At 38.8% G+C, this 18,173-nt stretch overlaps 1 protein-coding gene across 12 annotated transcripts in view; it reads left to right on the top strand.

The window, feature by feature from the left end:
- The window catches only part of HEATR5A (HEAT repeat containing 5A), a 132,300-nt gene that overhangs the window by 99,409 nt on the left and 14,718 nt on the right, over positions 1-18,173 (top strand). For 9 of the 12 annotated variants that reach the window (XM_074393305.1, XM_074393307.1, XM_074393308.1 and 6 more), the window contains 8 exons: positions 40-279; positions 2,222-2,403; positions 4,670-4,738; positions 7,135-7,314; positions 9,764-9,986; positions 14,104-14,352; positions 16,207-16,334; positions 18,000-18,147. In XM_074393305.1, coding sequence (XP_074249406.1) covers positions 40-279; positions 2,222-2,403; positions 4,670-4,738; positions 7,135-7,314; positions 9,764-9,986; positions 14,104-14,352; positions 16,207-16,334; positions 18,000-18,147 — 1,419 coding nt within the window. The remainder of the gene's footprint in view (positions 1-39; positions 280-2,221; positions 2,404-4,669; positions 4,739-7,134; positions 7,315-9,763; positions 9,987-14,103; positions 14,353-16,206; positions 16,335-17,999; positions 18,148-18,173) is intronic. The other 3 variants (XM_074393311.1, XM_074393310.1, XM_074393309.1) reach the window with 2 other exon arrangements.

Raw genomic sequence — 18,173 nt, 5'->3', positions numbered from 1 at the left:
CAATTGATTATTATTACATTTGTTCTCCTTTAATAAAAGATTTTACAGCTCTAACTTGTGTGGATACAATGCAAGAAGAAGAAGGAGATAAAGGGGATGATGCCTCAGTCCTGACCACCAGACATGATGAAAAATCCCATCCTTTTACCAATCCCCAATGGGCTACTAGAGTCTTTGCTGCTGAATGTGTCTGTAGGATAATTAACCAATGTGAGAATGCTAACAGTGCACATTTTGACATTGCTTTAGCACAAGAAATGAAAAAAAGAGATTCAAGAAGTAAGTGACATAGTAATGAAAACACCAAATGATACGTGTAAAAATGCTGTCTGCTTATGGTTTCAATATTAATTTTAAAAATGAAACTAGTCAGACACAGTGGCTCATATCTATAATCCCAACACTTTGGGAGGCTGAGGCAGGAGGATCCCTTGAGCCCAGGAGTTTGAAACCAACCTGGGCAACAATGAAACATTGTCTCTACTAAAAAAATATTTTTAAATTAGCAGGGCATGGTGGTGTGCACGCATAGTTCCAGCTACTTGAGAGGCTGAGGCAGGAGGATCACTTGAGCCCAGGAGTTTGAGCTTATAGTGAGCTATGATCACATCACTTCATGTTTAAATACATTTTTAATGATTAAACTTCTTAAATTGGCATTAACTTTACTGAGCATGTGCAATGAGTTTATAGAAAATAATTAGTTCTTGGGAAATAGTATGAACATTAACTAGTTCTCAAAAATTATTTCCTGGTTTGTAACTTGGGCTAGTTTTTGCTTATAGATTATTTTAGCGTCATAGATATTAACTGGAACACATTTGAGCCTTTCTCCTTGTTAAGTAAACCTGAGTGTAAGACCATTTTGACCACCTCTTACTGTTCAAGTGTATTATTTTTACCTATTTATGTTTGTCTTTAGGGTTTGATGTCTAATTTTTCAAATTCACTTAAGCTCATATGTTCAAAGACACAATACATATATATGTGTGTGTGTGTGTGTGTGTGTGTGTGTGTGTGTGTGTGTGTATACGTATGGTTTGTTTTTTGGTTTTTTTTTTTGAGACAGAGTCTCACCCTGTCACCCAGGCTGGAGTGTAGTGGCAAGATCACAGCTCACTGTAGCCTCAACCTTCCAGGCTCAAACAATTCTCCCACTCCAGCCTCCCAAGTAGCTGGGGCTATAGGCATATACCACCATGCCCATCTAGTTTTTACTTTTTTTTATAGAAATGGAATCTTATTATTTTGCCCAAGCTGGTCTCAAACTTCTGGGCTCAAGTGACTCTCCCACCTCAGCCTCCCAGAGTGCTGGGATTATAGGCATTAGCCACTGCACCTGTCCACAATACATATTTGTAAATGGCTTAGAAGTATTCTTTACCAGACAATAGAATTACAAAGCAAAAGGTTGCTATTTCCAGTCGGAGTATGATTTAGGTGTCTCTGGTTTAATTGTTTTTTAAGTACACATTTTTTGAGTCTCCTACTTGTGATGAGCTCTGTACAGTTTATAAAATGTACATGCTGTAGATACTTACTGATTCCTGTGCTCTCAGTTAAAGTTGTAGTTGGCATTTACTAAGATATGTTGATTTCTTCTGTTAAACGATTTTCTTATATTACTCCACAGGAGATTTATTATACCAAACAATGTGTCATAGAAATGAAAGGAATTCTCATTTATCATTTCTACAGCTAGAAATATTCTTTATGCTCCCCTCATTTGTGTATTTGGCAAGCTATGTATAAATAAGACATTGTAGTTGAAATAGAGAGCCACGTAAACCTTTTTTTTTTTAAAGGAACATTGCATCTTAGCTTTAACTTGACATAAAGAGAATAAATTTCTGCTTTATTAGTCAAAGCCCAAAGTCTCCTCAGTACCAACTAATGTATTGTTATCATAAAATCTGAATAAAATTTTTACTGAAGATACTGTTAGGACTCTTAAAAGATGCTAATTCTGACCTGAGTAGCTGTATATAATTACTAGCTTTGGAACAGTTTTTTCGTGTATTTGCAGTGTACATTAAATCCAGCTTTAAAGTATGTAGTTAACAAACAATAAGAACAGTATATCAAGTCAGAGGTACTTAAAGTCTAGGTTATAAAATTAGAGGAGGAAAGATTATCACTTAATATAAGTCTTAGTTCCAGCACATTTTTTTTTGATATTTTCTAATCTTCTTTTCTCCCAATATGTTTTTGAATCTTATAGGTGATTTTTTGGTGTTGCATCTTGCTGACTTAATTCGCATGGCTTTTATGGCTGCCACAGATCACAATGACCATCTCCGTCTTTCTGGCCTTGAAATGCTGTTAGTTGTTATTCGGCAATTTGCAACTGTTCCAGAACCAGAGTTTCCAGGTCATGTGATTCTGGAACAGTATCAAGCCAATGTAAGCACTTTCTGTCAGAGAATTTTATTATTAAATACACAGATAAAAAGTCCATAAGACCAAGCGCAGTGGCTCATACCTGTAATCCCAGCACTTTGGGAGGCTGAAGCAAATGGGTAGCTTTGAGCCCAGGAATTCAAGACTAGGCAACATGGCGAAACCCCATCTGTACCAAAAATAACAAAACTAGCTGGCATGGTGGTGTGTACCTGTAGTTAAGGCTGAGGTGGGAGAATACTTGAGCTTAGGAGACAGAGGTTACAGTGAGCTGAGATTGTGCCACTACGCTCCAGCCTGGGTGATAGATCCGGACACTGCCTCAAAAAAAAAAAAAAAAAGTCTGTGAAACTGAGGATGGGAAAGTTTAAAAGAAGAAGGAGGCAAGAGACAAAGGATGGGAGGGAGTGAGGGAGGAAAAGAGGGAAGAGATCTGTCTATGAACCTAAATGGGATGTCACATCATAAATGAGTGTGTATCTCTACTAACATATCACCAGTATAATCCATATGTAGAAAGTACATATGTTTGAAGAAGAAATCTTACAGCTAATACTTTATAAAGCTTCAAGTCAAAGCAAGTACATAAAACAGGTCTTTTGGGCACTGTAGTATGCCTGTAGTCCCAGCTCCTTAGGAGGCTGAGACAGGAAGATCACTTGAGCCAGAAGTTCCAGTCCAGCCTGGGCAACATATGGAGACACCCATCTCCAGGGGGGAAAAAAAATCCTGTTAAAGAAATCAAAAAACAAGTGTTTTATAACCTTAAAGGTTAATTTTAATAATATATATAACCCCTTTCGTTTTTTTCCTATACTTAGGAAGCGATTCAGATTTCTGTGGCATTTTGTTTTTGTGTTTGTTTTTGAAACAAGGTCTTATCCTGTTGCCCAGGCTGGAGTGCAATGGTATAATTTGGGCTCACTGCAACCTGAAGTAGCTGTAACTATAGGCACAAACCACCACACTTGGCCAATTTTTGTATTTTTTGTAAAGACGGGGTTGTACCATGTTGCCCAGGCTGGTCTCGAACTCTCCAAAGTGCTGGGACTTCAGGCATGAGCCACCAGGCCCAGCCCAAGGATTCAGCTTTCTATTACTGGTTGTGTAATCTTTTTAACTGATTGTTTGACTGGTCCACTGAACAATTTAGGAAGATAAAGGAAGAAAACAAAATCAGCAGCTTTCTTGTAATCCTCTAGCAGCATTCATCCAAAGAGATGTCTCATTATGATCAGAAGCAACTTCTGATGACTAGATGATCAGAAGCAACTTCTAATGGCTAGCAGTTAGGGAGACCAGAACAGTTCATCAGTTGATTAGCAGTCTTCATCACTTCATTCAGCTAATACCAACATATACTTAGGGACAAAGCAAAATGAAGCAATTAAAGGTACATAGAACTATCATATTAGAATATTATAATTCAGCCTAATTAAGAGGAGCTCTGTTATATTTTTAGCCCTCTTAAAATTGCAAGTGCTAGAAATGCAACTCAAGTAGAAAAGAAAAATTATTATTAGCAATCTCTTAGCTGTCTGCTTTCTTCCACTGTAGCCTTATTCTCAGGTTTATTCTCTCTACGTGGTATCAGGATGGCTTTCTTAGCACCCAGGGTCTTAGAAAGATACAGTGCTTCTCTCCCAGTAATCCCAGTGAAAGTCTTGAGAGCTTTCATTATCCCAGCATGAGTCCCTGGAGCCAGGCAATGCTGTCAGCTCAAAAACAGCAATTTGGATTAAGAGTTGGGGAGAGGCCGGGTATGGTGGCTTACACCTGTAATCCCAGCACTTTGGGAGGCCAAGGCAGGAGGATCACTTGAGGTCAGGAGTTTGAGACCAGCCTGGCCAACATGGTAAAACGCTATCTCTACTAAAAATAAAAAATTAGCTGGGCATGGTGATGTGCACCTGTAATTCCAGCTACTTGGGAGGCTGAAGCAGGAGAATTGCTTGAAACCTGGGAGGCGGAGGTTGCAGTGAGCCAAGATTGCACCACTGCACTCCAGCCTGCCTGGGTGACACAGAGAGACTCATCTTAAAAAAAAAAAAAGAGAGAGAGAGAGAGAGTTGGGGAGAGAAGATTGTTTCTCAAAGGAAAAATTGGGATGCTGTTATCCAAAAACAGGGGAAGATATATTGGATAGGTAAAACAACAGTTATCCATAATACCTGTTATAAATAAATCATTTTAAAATAACATTAAAAAGAGGGAGAACTTGCACTGTCTTACTTATTGATGTTCGATATGTCATATAATTTCTTGCCAGGTAGGAGCAGCACTTAGACCAGCCTTCACTTCAGAGACACCACCTCATGTCACTGCCAAAGCATGTCAGGTAAATGGTTAAAGATGAAGCTTAAGAAATAATCTTGGGTGGCCGGGCGCGGTGGCTCACGCCTGTAATCCCAGCACTTTGGGAGGCCAAGGCGGGTGGATCACGAGGTCAAGAGATCGAGACCATCCTGGTCAACATGGTGAAACCCCGTCTCTACTAAAAATACAAAAAATTAGCTGGGCATGGTGGCGCGTGCCTATAATCCCAGCTACTCAGGAGGCTGCGGCAGGAGAATTGCCTGAACCAGGGAGGTGGAGGTTGCGGTGAGCCGAAGTCGCGCCATTGCACTCCAGCCTGGGTAACAAGAGCGAAACTCCGTCTCAAAAAAAAAAAAAAGAAAGAATCTTGGGAAACAATCCTCTAGTTTGTATTTTTTACCATTGTTTTTTCTTTATAGTTGTCTTACCAGCAATCACAGCTTACATTTTTCTTCTCAAATATGGAGATCTTCCTCTTTATTTTTGACAACTGCATGATAATCCACTATATGGATATGTTACAATTTGTTTAACCTGTTTCATATTGATGGACATTGGGGTTTTTTGTCTTTTGCTATTAGAATAGTGCTGTGTGAATGACCTTGGGCATGGGTCATTTCACTGGGTATAAGTATATCTGTGAGATAAATTCCTCAAAATTGAATTGATGGATTAAAGAGTGTATTAGAGGTATTTACCATTTAAATTTCCACCAGCATTGTTGTACAAGTACCTGTTTTGCCACAGTCCCAGCAACATCGTGAGTCATCAAACTTTTAGATTTTTGTCTATGTGATAGAATAAAAAGACTATCTCAGGATACTTTAGATTTGTATTTTAAATGAGATTGAGTACTTTTTCATATACCTAAGAGCTATATAGTATACAATTTCAAACAGTTGCTTATCTCAGACTGCGTTATCAAACACTTAATATCCAACCCTAGGCCAGGCACAGTGGCTCACGCCTGTAACCCCAACACTTTGAGAGGCCAGGGCAGGCAGATCACTTGAGTTAGAGGCCAGCCTGGCCAACATGATGAAACGCAGTCTACTAAAAATACGAAAAAGTAGCCGGGCATGGTGGTAGGTGCCTGTTGTCCCTGGTACTCAGGAGGCTGTGGTGGGAGGATCACGTGAACCTGGAAGGTGGAGGCTGCAGTGACCTGAGATCATACCACTGTACTCTAGCCTGGATGACAGAGCAAGACTCTACCTCAAAGAAAAAAAAAAAAAATCTAGCCTTGAGTGACCTGAAATAATTAAAAGCAGGACTAGCATGAATACATCAATTATAAATTTAGTGGGAAAAACTAATTTTAGTTCTTTCAATTTTCTTTTATTTAATTTTATTTGGGAAATAGTTGAGTGCTTTCAGAGAACTATGTTAAATGTTTTAGGAATCTCTGTTATAACTTTATTGTGTGTGTTCTTGCTGTAAGCTACTGGAAATATTTTGTGAGATGAGATAAGAATTAAATACACAGAAGAGGAAAAATAAATTTTTCTTAGAAAAAGAGAAATATCAGCTGGGCACAGTGGCTCATTCCTGTAATCCCAGCACTTTAGGAGGCCAAGGCAAGTGGCTCACTTGGGCTTAGGAATTCAAGACCAGCCTGGGCAACATAGGGAGATTCTGTCTCTATAAAAATTAGCCAGGCATGGTGTGCCTGTGGTCCCGGCTACTTAGGAGGCTGAGGTGGGAGGATCCCCTGGGCCAGGGAGGTAAGGGCTGCAGGAGCCGTGATGGTGCTACTGCATTCCAGCCTGAGCTACAGAGCAACATTCTGTCCCTAAAAAAGAGAGAGCAATATCATGGCACCTGGTAAAACCATAGCTTGAGTGTTTTGCATTGTAGAATTGATGATGTTTTGTTTTCAGGATTAGAAATACACTGTCTTCAAAACAACCAAAAATTTTTGTTGGGGTTTTATGATTTCATAGCTTCATTTCTCAATATTAATTCATCTAGAGCTGTTCAATTTATATACTCATTAGCACTGGTTTCCTTGCTTCAACCTTAAGACTTCATTCCCTTTGGAAATGCTGACTTTGACTAACATAATCAGCCTCCTTCCACAGGATTTCTTGAAAGCAATAGCAATATAGTCTCAGTGTCTAGATTCTTAACATGTAAGTGAGCTCTGCTGAACTCACAATGGAGGTTTTTTTTTTTTTTTTTTTAGAGATAGGATTTTTTTAGTACTACAGGTGCACATCACCATGCCTAGCTAATTTTTTAATTTTCTTTTAGACAGAGTTTTGACATGTTGCCCGGGCTTGTCTCAAATTCTTGGGCTCAAGCAATTTGCCTGCCTCAGCCTCCCAAAGTGCTGGGATTACAGGCATGAGCCACCACACCCAGCCAAGGGAGGTATTTATAATTTTAAAATACAACTTTTAATTTCTTGAAAACTAGGTTTGCAGTGCCTGGATAGGAAGTGGAGTTGTAAGTGACATTAATGATCTACGAAGAGTTCATCAGTTGCTTGTCTCATCATTAACAAAAATACAGGCTGGAAAAGAAGCTCTAAGTCACTTATATAATGAAAGTGCTTCTACCATGGAGATCTTAGCTGTGCTTAAAGCCTGGGCAGAGGTTGGTACTTCTTAATTTATAACGAATTTTGGAAATTCTTAATAAACACCTTAAGCCATAAACTGAAATTTACGATTTAAAATTAACTACAAATAAATTCACTCTTAAGGTAAACAAAAAGAATTGTAACATGTGATATATTTATATTTTAATATGTTGGTCAAGCATTTTAAAAAGTCTTCCATGGTCTGTTGTCTTCTACTTTAAGCAGTGCCACTTATGAGCCAGAGAGACTTTACAATAGCCAGTGGAAATCAGTTTTTATTGAATCTTGAATTCTTGGAAATTTGGGTCTTCTTGTATGTTCTGTCAGCTCTGTAGCATGTACTTTAATGTTTTTTAATGCTCTTTCATAGAATGATTTTTTAATACTAAGTAGTAGTTATTTTCCAAGAATAAATAAATCTTATAGTAAAATGCTATTTACTTTCCTAATAAAGAAGAAAGATATATTATTTTTAAATTTACTATGCAATGTTTAAGCATTTGCAAAAGTAAATGTAATAATATTTATAATGAATCTACATATACCCATCACCCAGCTTCAGCAGTTACCAAACATGACCAATCTTGGTTCATGCATTTTTTTTTTTTTTTTTGAGACAGAGTCTTGCTTTGTTGATGAGGCTAGAATGCATTCGAGCAATATCTGCTCACTGCAGCCTCCACCTCCCAAGTTCAAGTGATTCTCGTGTCTCAGCCTCCCAAGTAGCTGGGACTACAGGTGTGAACCACCATGCCCAGCTAATTTTTGTATTTTTAGTAGAGACCACCATGAAGCATGAACCACCATGCCTGGCCCAGTTCACATATCATTTTAATGAAGGTATGTAACCTCAGATTTTATCTAACAGATTAACCAACATGTACAAAAGAGTTTCCTCCAGTAGAGGTATTTTAAACTGGAAAGTTGTAGAATCTTTCTTTTTGTCATTATTTAGGACATTCTTCATTAGGAAGTAGTTGTGCCTAGATTCAATAAATTGGATCTGGCCGGGTGCAGTGGCTAATGCTTATAATCCCAACACTTTAGGAGCCCAGTGCAAGAGGATTATTTGAGGCCAGGAGTTTGAGATCAGCCTGGGCAACATACTGAGACCCCATCTCTATATAAAATTTTAAAATTAAATAAAATAGACTAGGCACGGTGGCTCATGTCTGTAGTCCCAGCACTTTGGGAGGCTGAGGCAGGTGGATCACTTGAGGTCAGGAGCTCAAGACCAGCCTGGTCAACATGGTGAAAGCCCATCTCTACTAAAAATACAAAAAGTAGCCAGGCATGGTGATGTGTGCCTGTAATTCCAGCTACTTGGGAGGCTGAGGCAGGAGAATCGCTCAGACCTGGGAGGCGGAGGTTGCAGTGAGCCAAGATGGCACCACTGCACTCCAACCTGACTGACAGAGCGATACATCGTCTCAAAACAATAAAAATAAAATAGACTGGGCCAGGCGCGGTGGCTCATGCCTGTAATCCCAGCACTTTGGGAGGCCGAGGCGGGCAGATCACCTGAGGTTGGGAGTTCAAGACCAACCTGACCAATATTGTGAAACCCCATCTCTTTAAAAGTATAAAATAAAATAAAATAAAATAAAATAGACTGGATCTAAATCTCTGTGCTTTTGCTTAAGCCTGTTACCTCCTCTTATTTCCTCAATAAAGATTAATAATGACTGACCAATATATTTTTCATAATTGAGGTCCATAATCCCTTATCTGAAGTCTTTGGAGCAGATATATTTGGAATTCAGACTTTGGGAGATTTTAGAAAAGTAATACAGTGCATATTTCATATCTGTCTAGGAAGTCTGGGGCAAGAGTCTTTAATCAAACACATTAATGTTTGAATATTCATACTGTGTTGTGTTTATAGATATAAATGGCCTCACATACGTTCAGTCAGTTTTGCCACCAGATATGCACCAGTTTTGCCAAAAACTTAGGTTTTTTCAGAGCTTTTTGGATTTTAGAGTTGTAGATAAAAAGATAGTGCATGTTATATACTGTGTTGCATGCTTTAACATTTTATAATCCATGTTAAATCTATTTTGTACACTTTTTATAGAGATTTAGTGATATGTTTGAATGAAAATATTTTCACTGTTTCAGTTAAGAGATGGCTGCCTGTAGCCATATGTTAAGATGACTTATTAGGCCATACCAGGCTTAATGAGAAAGAGTACAGTGATACAGTATTATGATCGTAAATGTGAGAAGTGGCATCATATTTACCAGATATTTGTTATCCCTAATGCATCTCATTGAAGATAGTATTTTTGGCTCTTTCTGCCCCAGTTTTCTGTGTGTAGTTACATACACAGGCCTTTTTTGATATCACAGTGCATTTCAAGTCCAGTGTGCTCAAAGATAAGTCTGCCTCTTCAGGAAGATATAAAAATTTTATAGCATCTTTTTAGCAGATAAAAGGTTTTCCTGTTTTTAAATTAACAGGTCTACATAATTGCTGTGCAAAGACATAAAAACCACCGACAACCTTTGAAGACAACCACCTGTTTAGAAGACAGTATCAGATATGGATCATGTTCATCAGATGGACTACTTGACTTAGTCTATGCAGATCTTGGCACACTAAGCAGACTCTGGCTTGCTGCACTTCAGGATTTTGCTCTTTTAACTTTGCCTTCAGAATTTGCCTCCCAACTTCCTGCTGAAGGTAAGGAGGTAAAATACATAGACAATCCCTAGAGTGGCAGAGTGGCAGTAACACATTTTCTTTCTTTTTTTTGAGACCAGGTCTTACGTTGTTGCCCAGGCTGGAGTGCAGTTCCACAATTTTGGCTCACTGCAACCTCAACCTCCTGAGCTCAGGTGATCCTCCCACCTCAGCCTCCCAAGTAGTAGGGACTACGGACACATACCACTACACCCAGATAATTTTTGTACCTTTTGTAGAGATGGGTTTTGCCGTGTTGCCCAGGCTGGTCTCAAACTTCTATAATCCCAGCACTTTGGGAAGCTAAGGCAGGCGGATCACTTGAGGTCCAGAGTTTGAGACCAGCGTGGCCAACATGGTGAAATCTCATCTCTACTAAAAACACAAAAATTAGCCTAGTATGGTGGTGAGTGCCTATAATCTCTGCAACTCGGGAGGCTGAGGCAGGAGGATTGAACCTAAAGGTGGAGGTTGCAATGAGCTAAGATTGTGCCACTGCACTCCAGCCTAGGTGACAAGAGTGAGACTCTGTCTCAAAAAAAAAAAGAGACACACCCACCAGCAACTTGTTTTCATTATCAAGAGATAACTACCATATTATCATACTTAATAATTTTTGCCAGTCAGATGGTTATGAAATAATATTTCATTGTTTTATTTTCTTATTTTCTTTATTGAGAATCTTTAAGTTGCTTCTTCCATAAATAACCTAATCATAATCTTGGGCTGCCTGTAGCCGTATGTTAAAATGGCTTATTAGGCAATACCAGACCTTATACCAGGGGTCCCCAAACTTTTTACACAGGGGGCCAGTTCACTGTCCCTCAAACCATTGGAGGGCGGGACTATGCAAGGTGTGACACCCTTCACAGCCAGTGCTGCTGCCTCCACTATCCCAGACAGCAGTATACAGTGTCACAGGCCCAGCACCGCTTCCAGTGCTGTATACAGGGATGGTGGTGATCAGCCTGGGACACTGTGTATACAGCATCCTGGACATCTGCAGCAGCGGTGGGCCTCTTCTGTGGGAAGCCCACTGCTGCATGTTTCCCCTGTTATAAGACACCTCCTAAAAATAATACAGCCCCTGTCTTTTGGGGGTAAAATTAATATAAGACAGGGTCTTATAATAGGGGAAACACGGTGTGTAGTAATGTGGGGAGAGACTTTTGGGCAAAGGGAGGTTATAGGGGCCATTATGTTGTTGTACATTTGGGGGAGTATGGGGGCCACTGTTCTGTGTAGTAATGGTTATAGTGCTTTGCCTTTCTTCCTACTTCTGCTGTTATTTCACACTGCTTCCAGTGATGTGGGGCGCTGCAGCCGCAGACCAGATGTGCGTCATATGACGTGCTTCCGGAGCCATGACACGTGTGTCCCCCATCACCGGAAGTAGCACTGTACGTGAGCAATGCCGCCCTTTGCGGCGCCGCCACATACTGTGCTCCTCTCATTGACCACCAATGAAAGAGGTGCCCCTTCCTGAAGTGTGGCGGGGGCCGGATAAATGGCCTCAGGGGGCTGCAGCTTGGGGACCCCTGCCTAATAACATCTGCTATTTGCTATTTATTGTTTTCTTCCTGATTGTTTAATCCTTTGTATATGTATATATGTATATATATATATATATATATATATATATATATATATATATATATACACATATACATATACAACACTATTCCTTTATGGTTGCATGTCTTGTATTTCCTCTCAGTCTGTAACTTGTCCTTTTCTTTTACCTTTTTTAAACTAATGAAAGCTGAATGTGATGTAGTTTACCTGTAGTTCCACTACTGGGGAGGCTGGTGTGGGAAGATCCCTTGAGCCCAGGAGTTGGAGGCTGCAGGCAGCTATGATTGTGCCACTGCACTCCAGCCTGAGTGATAGCAAGTCCCTCTCATAAAAAAAAAAAAAAAAAAAAAAAAGGAATGTAATCAATCACTCGTTTATGGTTTGTGTTTTTGTACGTTACCAGATATATTTTAAAACTTGAGATCATGAAGACATATAAGCTTTACAGTTTTGCCTTTTACATTTTGAACTATGGTAGAACTGGAATTTACTTTGTGTGTGGAATGGGGATGGGGTTCTTACTTTTAGTCAGTTACAAATACTGCATTTTTTGGGTTGGTTACTTTGTAGCCACCCTTAATCTTCTTCATGTTATTCCACAATGTCTTGGCTATCATTGTATTTTTACTTTTTGATAGGAATTTTAGGATGAGCCTGTAAAGTTCTGTTAGTTTTGTGTGTGTGTGTATTTGGTTTGTTTGTTGGTATGTTTGTTTTTAGAGACAAGGTCTTGCTGGGTTGCCCAGGCTGGAGTGCAATGACTGTTCACAGGAGCAATCATAGTGCACTATAGCCTGGAAGTCCTGGGCTCAAGTGATCCTCCCACCTCACCTTCCTAAGCAGCTGGGACTATGTTGTACATCATGGTGCCCAGCCTGGTTCTATTAGAATTTTCATTGGAATTATACACAAAAAGATTTGTGGAGTCTTTGTTGTACTTTTCAGTCACATAAAAGTGGAAACAAAACAAAAATAAATTGATTTATTTACACAACAGAACAATGAATGACAGACATACAGCAACTATAAGTAAATCTTAAAAACATATGTTAAGTGAAAAAAAAACTTTTTTTTTAAGATGGAGTCTTGCTCTGTGGCCCAGTCTGGAGTGCAGTGGCTTGATCTCATCTCACTACAACCTGCAACTCCCAGGTTAAAGCGCTTCTCCTGCCTCAGCCTTCTGAGTAGCTAGGACTATAGGTGTACACCACTACACCCAGCTAATTTTTGTGTTTTTAGTAGAGATGGGGTTTCTCCATGTTAGCCAGGCTGGTCTCGAGCTCCTGACCTCAGGTGATCTGCCTACCTCAGCCTCCTGCAGTGCTGGGATTAGAGGCATAATAAAGGATGCATGTAAGCCAGGCATGGTGGTACATGCTGGTAGTCTCAGCTACTCAGGAGGCTGAAGTAGGAAGGTCACTCAAGCTGAGGAGTTAAGGGCCAACCTGGACGACATAATGAGGCTCCATCTAAAAAAACAAAAAGGATATATAAAGTATGATGCCTTTTAAATAAACTTTTAAACACAAAAAATAATAGCATGTGTTATTATTGAATACATACATTATTGTGAAAGTATAAGACCGTAGCTAGGAGTCATTCTCACTGGCTTGAGAAAAGTAGTCATGGAAGGAGGAGCAAGAATTAGTGGCATAATGAAGTTTTAGGTTTTTTAAGGAAAAAATTGGTTGGGTGCTGAGGCTGACGCCTGTAATCCTATCACTTGTTGGGGCCAAGGTGGGCAAATTGCCTGAGCTCTCAGGAGTTCACTACCAACCTGGGCAACATGGTGAAACCCATCTCTACTAAAATACAAAAAATTAGCCGGGCATGGTAGTGCACATCTGTAGTCCCAGCTACTCAGGAGGCTAAGGCGGGAGAACCACTTGAACCCAGAGGTTGGAGGTTGCAGTGAGCCGATATCATGCCACTATACTCTAGCCTGGGCAACAGAGTGAGACTCTGAATTTAAAAAAAAGAGAGAGATACTTAAGAAAATCAGAAATGTTATTGTCCATCTTAGAAGTGAGTAAATATGTATTGGTATTTATGTCCATCTTAGAAGTGGGTAAATATGTATTGGTATTTATTTTAATCACATATACATATATTTTGTTTTAAAATATTTATGATTAAATTATAAAAAGATACAAATTAAGCTGCAAACTTTTTATGATCAGCCCTATGACCTATCAGTTTTACTCCCAGGAAAAATAAGAACATTGGTAACAAAATACTGATAACACAGAGGCAGGAATGAATCTCTAAAAATGTTGTTAGATTATTTTGTTAACAAAATGTTAGTCACAAACAAGTAGATACTATATATGTGATTCTATTTATATGAAGTTCAGGAATAAGCAAAATTAATCTGTGCTGATAAAAACTAGAAAGTTGTTGCCTTAGAGTATAGGGAACTGACTGGAAAAGGGTACAAAGGAACTTTCAGATTGATGGAAATGGTCTATATCTTACAACAGAAAAAAGAGAAAATATATTGGAAGCTAATCTCTTTTATTTCTCCTAAAACTATCTGCTTTAGGTGGTGCTTTCTACACAGCAGAGACTAGTGAAAATGCAAAATTGCATTATTATAACTCTTGGGCGCTTATCCTCCATGCTACGGCATTGTGGCTTACAAGCACGGGCTTTGTTGTTGCTGACCCGGATGAAGGAGCATCTAATCTCTCCAGGCCTGTAACACCAACTTCCATGTGTCAGGGTTCATCATCTGGGGCTACCATAAAGTCCCCTGAGGATGTCTACAGTGACAGATTCCATCTTATTTTAGGTCAGTTAAACCACTTACACAACCCTTGGGGGGTTATTCTTTAATTTTGCCTTACTTTATTTTTAGAGACAGGATCTTATTTTGTTGCCCAGGCTGGAATAAAGTGGCATGATCATAGCTCACTGCAGCCTCCAACTCATGAGCTCAAGTAATCCTCACACCTTAGCCTCCTGAGTAGGTAGAATTATAGGCATATACCACCACACCTAGCTAATTATTTTTTGTAGGGACAGGATTTTGCTTTGTTGCCCAGGCTGGTCTTATACTCCTGGCCTGACCCACCCACCTTAGCCTCCCACTTGCTGGAATTACAGCTGTGAACCACCATGCCTGGCAACTTCTGTCTCTCTAGATATATATCAAATATCAATATACTGAGAGGTTTTCCCCCTTGTCAAAGATTGGAAGGTTCTAGAAAACATGCTTAATATTGCAAGCAGATATTAAAGATAAAAATAAGATTTTTAGATTTATGATGCTTAATTAGCTCATTTTTTAGCCTTCTTGGAACTTTATTTTAAATGTGGGATATATTTCTAAGATAATTCAATGAGTTTTTGTTTTTTTTTTTTGAGACAGAGTTTCGCTCTTGTTACCCAGGCTGGAGTGCAATGGCACGATCTCGGCTCACTGCAACCTCCGCCTCCTGGGTTCAGGCAATTCTCCTGCCTCAGCCTCCTGAGTAGCTGGGATTACAGGCACGAACCACCATGCACAGCTAACTTTTTGTATTTTTAGTAGAGACGGGGTTTCACCTTGTTGACCAGGATGGTCTCGATCTCTTGACCTCATGATCCACCCGCCTCGGCCTCCCAAAGTGCTAGGATTACAGGCTTGAGCCACCGCGCCCGGCCTCAGTGAGCTTTTAGAATAAATGGGATACATTTTTTTAACATACTTAACCTATTTCTGAGGAAACAAACTATATGACCATTACTTATCAAGAAGTTATTGATTAAATGAAATATAAGGTTTTTTAAATAAATGATTAAATTAAGTAAGATTATGGTTCCTGGGTTTCTATTGTTCATTCCCAGGCCAGGCATGACCAGATTCCTGTATCTTGAGCATATTAAAAACTTGTTTTCAGTTGCCATAGGATGAGAGCTTTTTAAAAACAAACTTTTATAGAATGAAGGATTGCAGATTTAGTACGAGCATAAGCTATTCAACTGAGTTCAGATTTTTGATGCACCTAATTATGACTGACCTGGAACAAATTAAATTACTCAAGCTCACAATTATTGTCAATTAAAAATAAAAATATAAATTAGTTTAGGTCTCTGCTCATTTATCTCAGAATTAGTGTCAATAATAGTGCCTACTTTTCAACTATTACGAGAATTTAATAAAAAGATGTACGTAAAAGCACAGTGGCTGATACGTGACAATCACTCAATTAATTTTAGCCAAAGTGAAGTTAGGAACTCCATATGTTTTCTGGTGCAATTTTATTATAATTTTTGCAGCTTTGAACTGTTTCATATCAACTAAGCAACTAGTGCACAGGCCTTGTTTAGATTATTATTTTTGTACATGTAGATGGAAACAAACTATTAAGTGACTTGTTTTGTCATTTAATTGTTTAATCTTAAATTCATTGTGATTGGCTGGTCCGAGTGCAGTGGTGTTTACAACTAATTGATCACAACCAGTTACAGATTTCTTTGTTCCTTTTCCACTCCCACTGCTTCACTTAACTAGCCTTAAAAAAATATAAAAATAAATTCATTGTGATTTATTTGCATTACCTTCTTACTGTTTGTTTATATCTCTTACCAAAATAATAGATTAATTACTTAATTTCATAAACTAATAATTTGAAAGAAGTCTCCTCTTTTTTGGTTTCTACAGGAATCAGTGTGGAATTTCTATGTTCCTTACATTCAGACGCAACCATGGAAAGCATAACTGCTTGTTTACATGCACTGCAGGCACTTCTAGATGTACCTTGGCCCAGATCAAAAATTGGCAGTGATCAGGTGATTTCTCTGGGTTTGTTGTTTTTTTTTCTTTGTAAGCCTTCTGCAGACTTTAAGGAAGAGAAACATGTTCAGGTTTCTATAGTTAACGAAAGTAAACAGAGATAAATTTTTTTAAAAACTGTACAGCCGCACAGCTAGGCCTTTGAACCAGAATGCCATAGCATATGTGTTGACCCAGAAGCAGTCATGCCTCTGACTCTGCCACTTTTCTGTCTCTGCTTCTTTCTGCAATGATGGGAAGGTTCTGTATTGCATTGTCCAGGACAGTAGCCACTACTTACATGTGACATTTATTCTTTGTTTCTTTTTGCTTCTGCATTGCCTGCTCTTTGTATATATACCTATATCTTATGTTCCATTCCCCAAGAGAGAATCTAATGGGTTGATGTACTTACTGTCCATTACAAAATACTCCAATTGGCTGAGTTCTCCCTCCAGGTCTTTTTAAGAGATTGCTTACTAGCTTATAGATGGAGTCAGGCACTAATATCCAACTTGGATGTGGCCATAGGAAAAGGATTCCTGTACAAAGTATGGTACTTCTTTGACTGCTTTTCACAAGGACAAGTATGCATTGGGCAGATACTCTTATATCATGTTTTATCCAGTATATTACTTTTGTTATTGATACTTGGATGTTAAGATAAATGAGTAGTATGATTTCCCCTCCACAGACTGCCTATTATTTAAGTGTTTAATACTAACTTTTATTAGGTTTAAAGCATTAATCAGGTTCCTGACTTGGATTGGACTTGAATAAATCTTAAACCCTTTGTGCTTGTTTTCTCTGTTAAAACAAGTATTATAATGACAGATTTACTTTATTATTTTCAAAGATGAAAGAAAGCAACCAAGACTAATCAATATAAAAGAGAAGAGAAAATGGAATATTTCTCTAGTGTATTTTATTCTTTGTGTAGTCATTCTATGCTTACTTACTCACAATTACTTTAAAGTCATATTTCTCCCTCATTATTTATTATTACTAGAAAATATTCTTAACAATATAAATCTGTGAATCTATATGTCAGTCATGTATTCTTTTAGCCAAATTTCCCATCTTGTTTTAGAAATTTCCTTTTCTGTTTTGTGTGAAAATGATCTTTTGTCATAACACTGTCTCCCACAAGATTACAAGATTTGACAAAAAGCAATCTGGAGTTGATTTTTTTTTTTTTTTTTTTTTGAAACAAAGTCTTCTGGTTGCCCAGGCTAGAGTGCAGTGGCACAGTCTCAGCTCACTGCAATCTCTGCACTCTCCTGCCCCCCAGGTTCAGGTGATTCTCCTGCCTCAGTCTCCTGAGCAGCTGGGATTATAGACACCTGCCACCACGCCCGGGTAATTTCTGTATTATCAGTAGAGACAGGGTTTCACCATGTTGGCCAGGCTTGGTCTCGAACTCCTGGTCTCAAGTGATCCACCCACCTCTGCCTCCCAAAGTGCTGGGATTATAGGTGTAAGCCACTGCACCCGGCCTCTGGAGTTGATTTAAAATGGAGCAAGTGCTACTTAACTTTATTGCACTAAGACTTTTGTTTTTTTGTGAGCAATTTGTTACATTCTCTTTTTCTGAATTTTGTCATGGCATTTAGCATTGTATTTTTTAATAGAAGAAAGGTATAATTTCTAATACAGTGACCTCTACATATTTTCTGTAATAGGACTTGGGTATAGAATTGCTGAATGTTCTGCATCGAGTAATTTTGACCAGAGAATCACCTTCTATTCAATTGGCTTCACTTGAAGTGGTAAGGCAGATTATCTGTGCCGCTCAAGAACATGTGAAGGAAAAAAGACGAAGTGCAGAAGGTAAATGTTAACCTTTAATGCCAAGT

Source organism: Saimiri boliviensis, chromosome 2, assembly GCF_048565385.1.
Source record: "Saimiri boliviensis isolate mSaiBol1 chromosome 2, mSaiBol1.pri, whole genome shotgun sequence".
Lineage (NCBI taxonomy): Eukaryota > Metazoa > Chordata > Mammalia > Primates > Cebidae > Saimiri > Saimiri boliviensis.
This window is presented reverse-complemented; position numbering and strand designations above follow the sequence as displayed.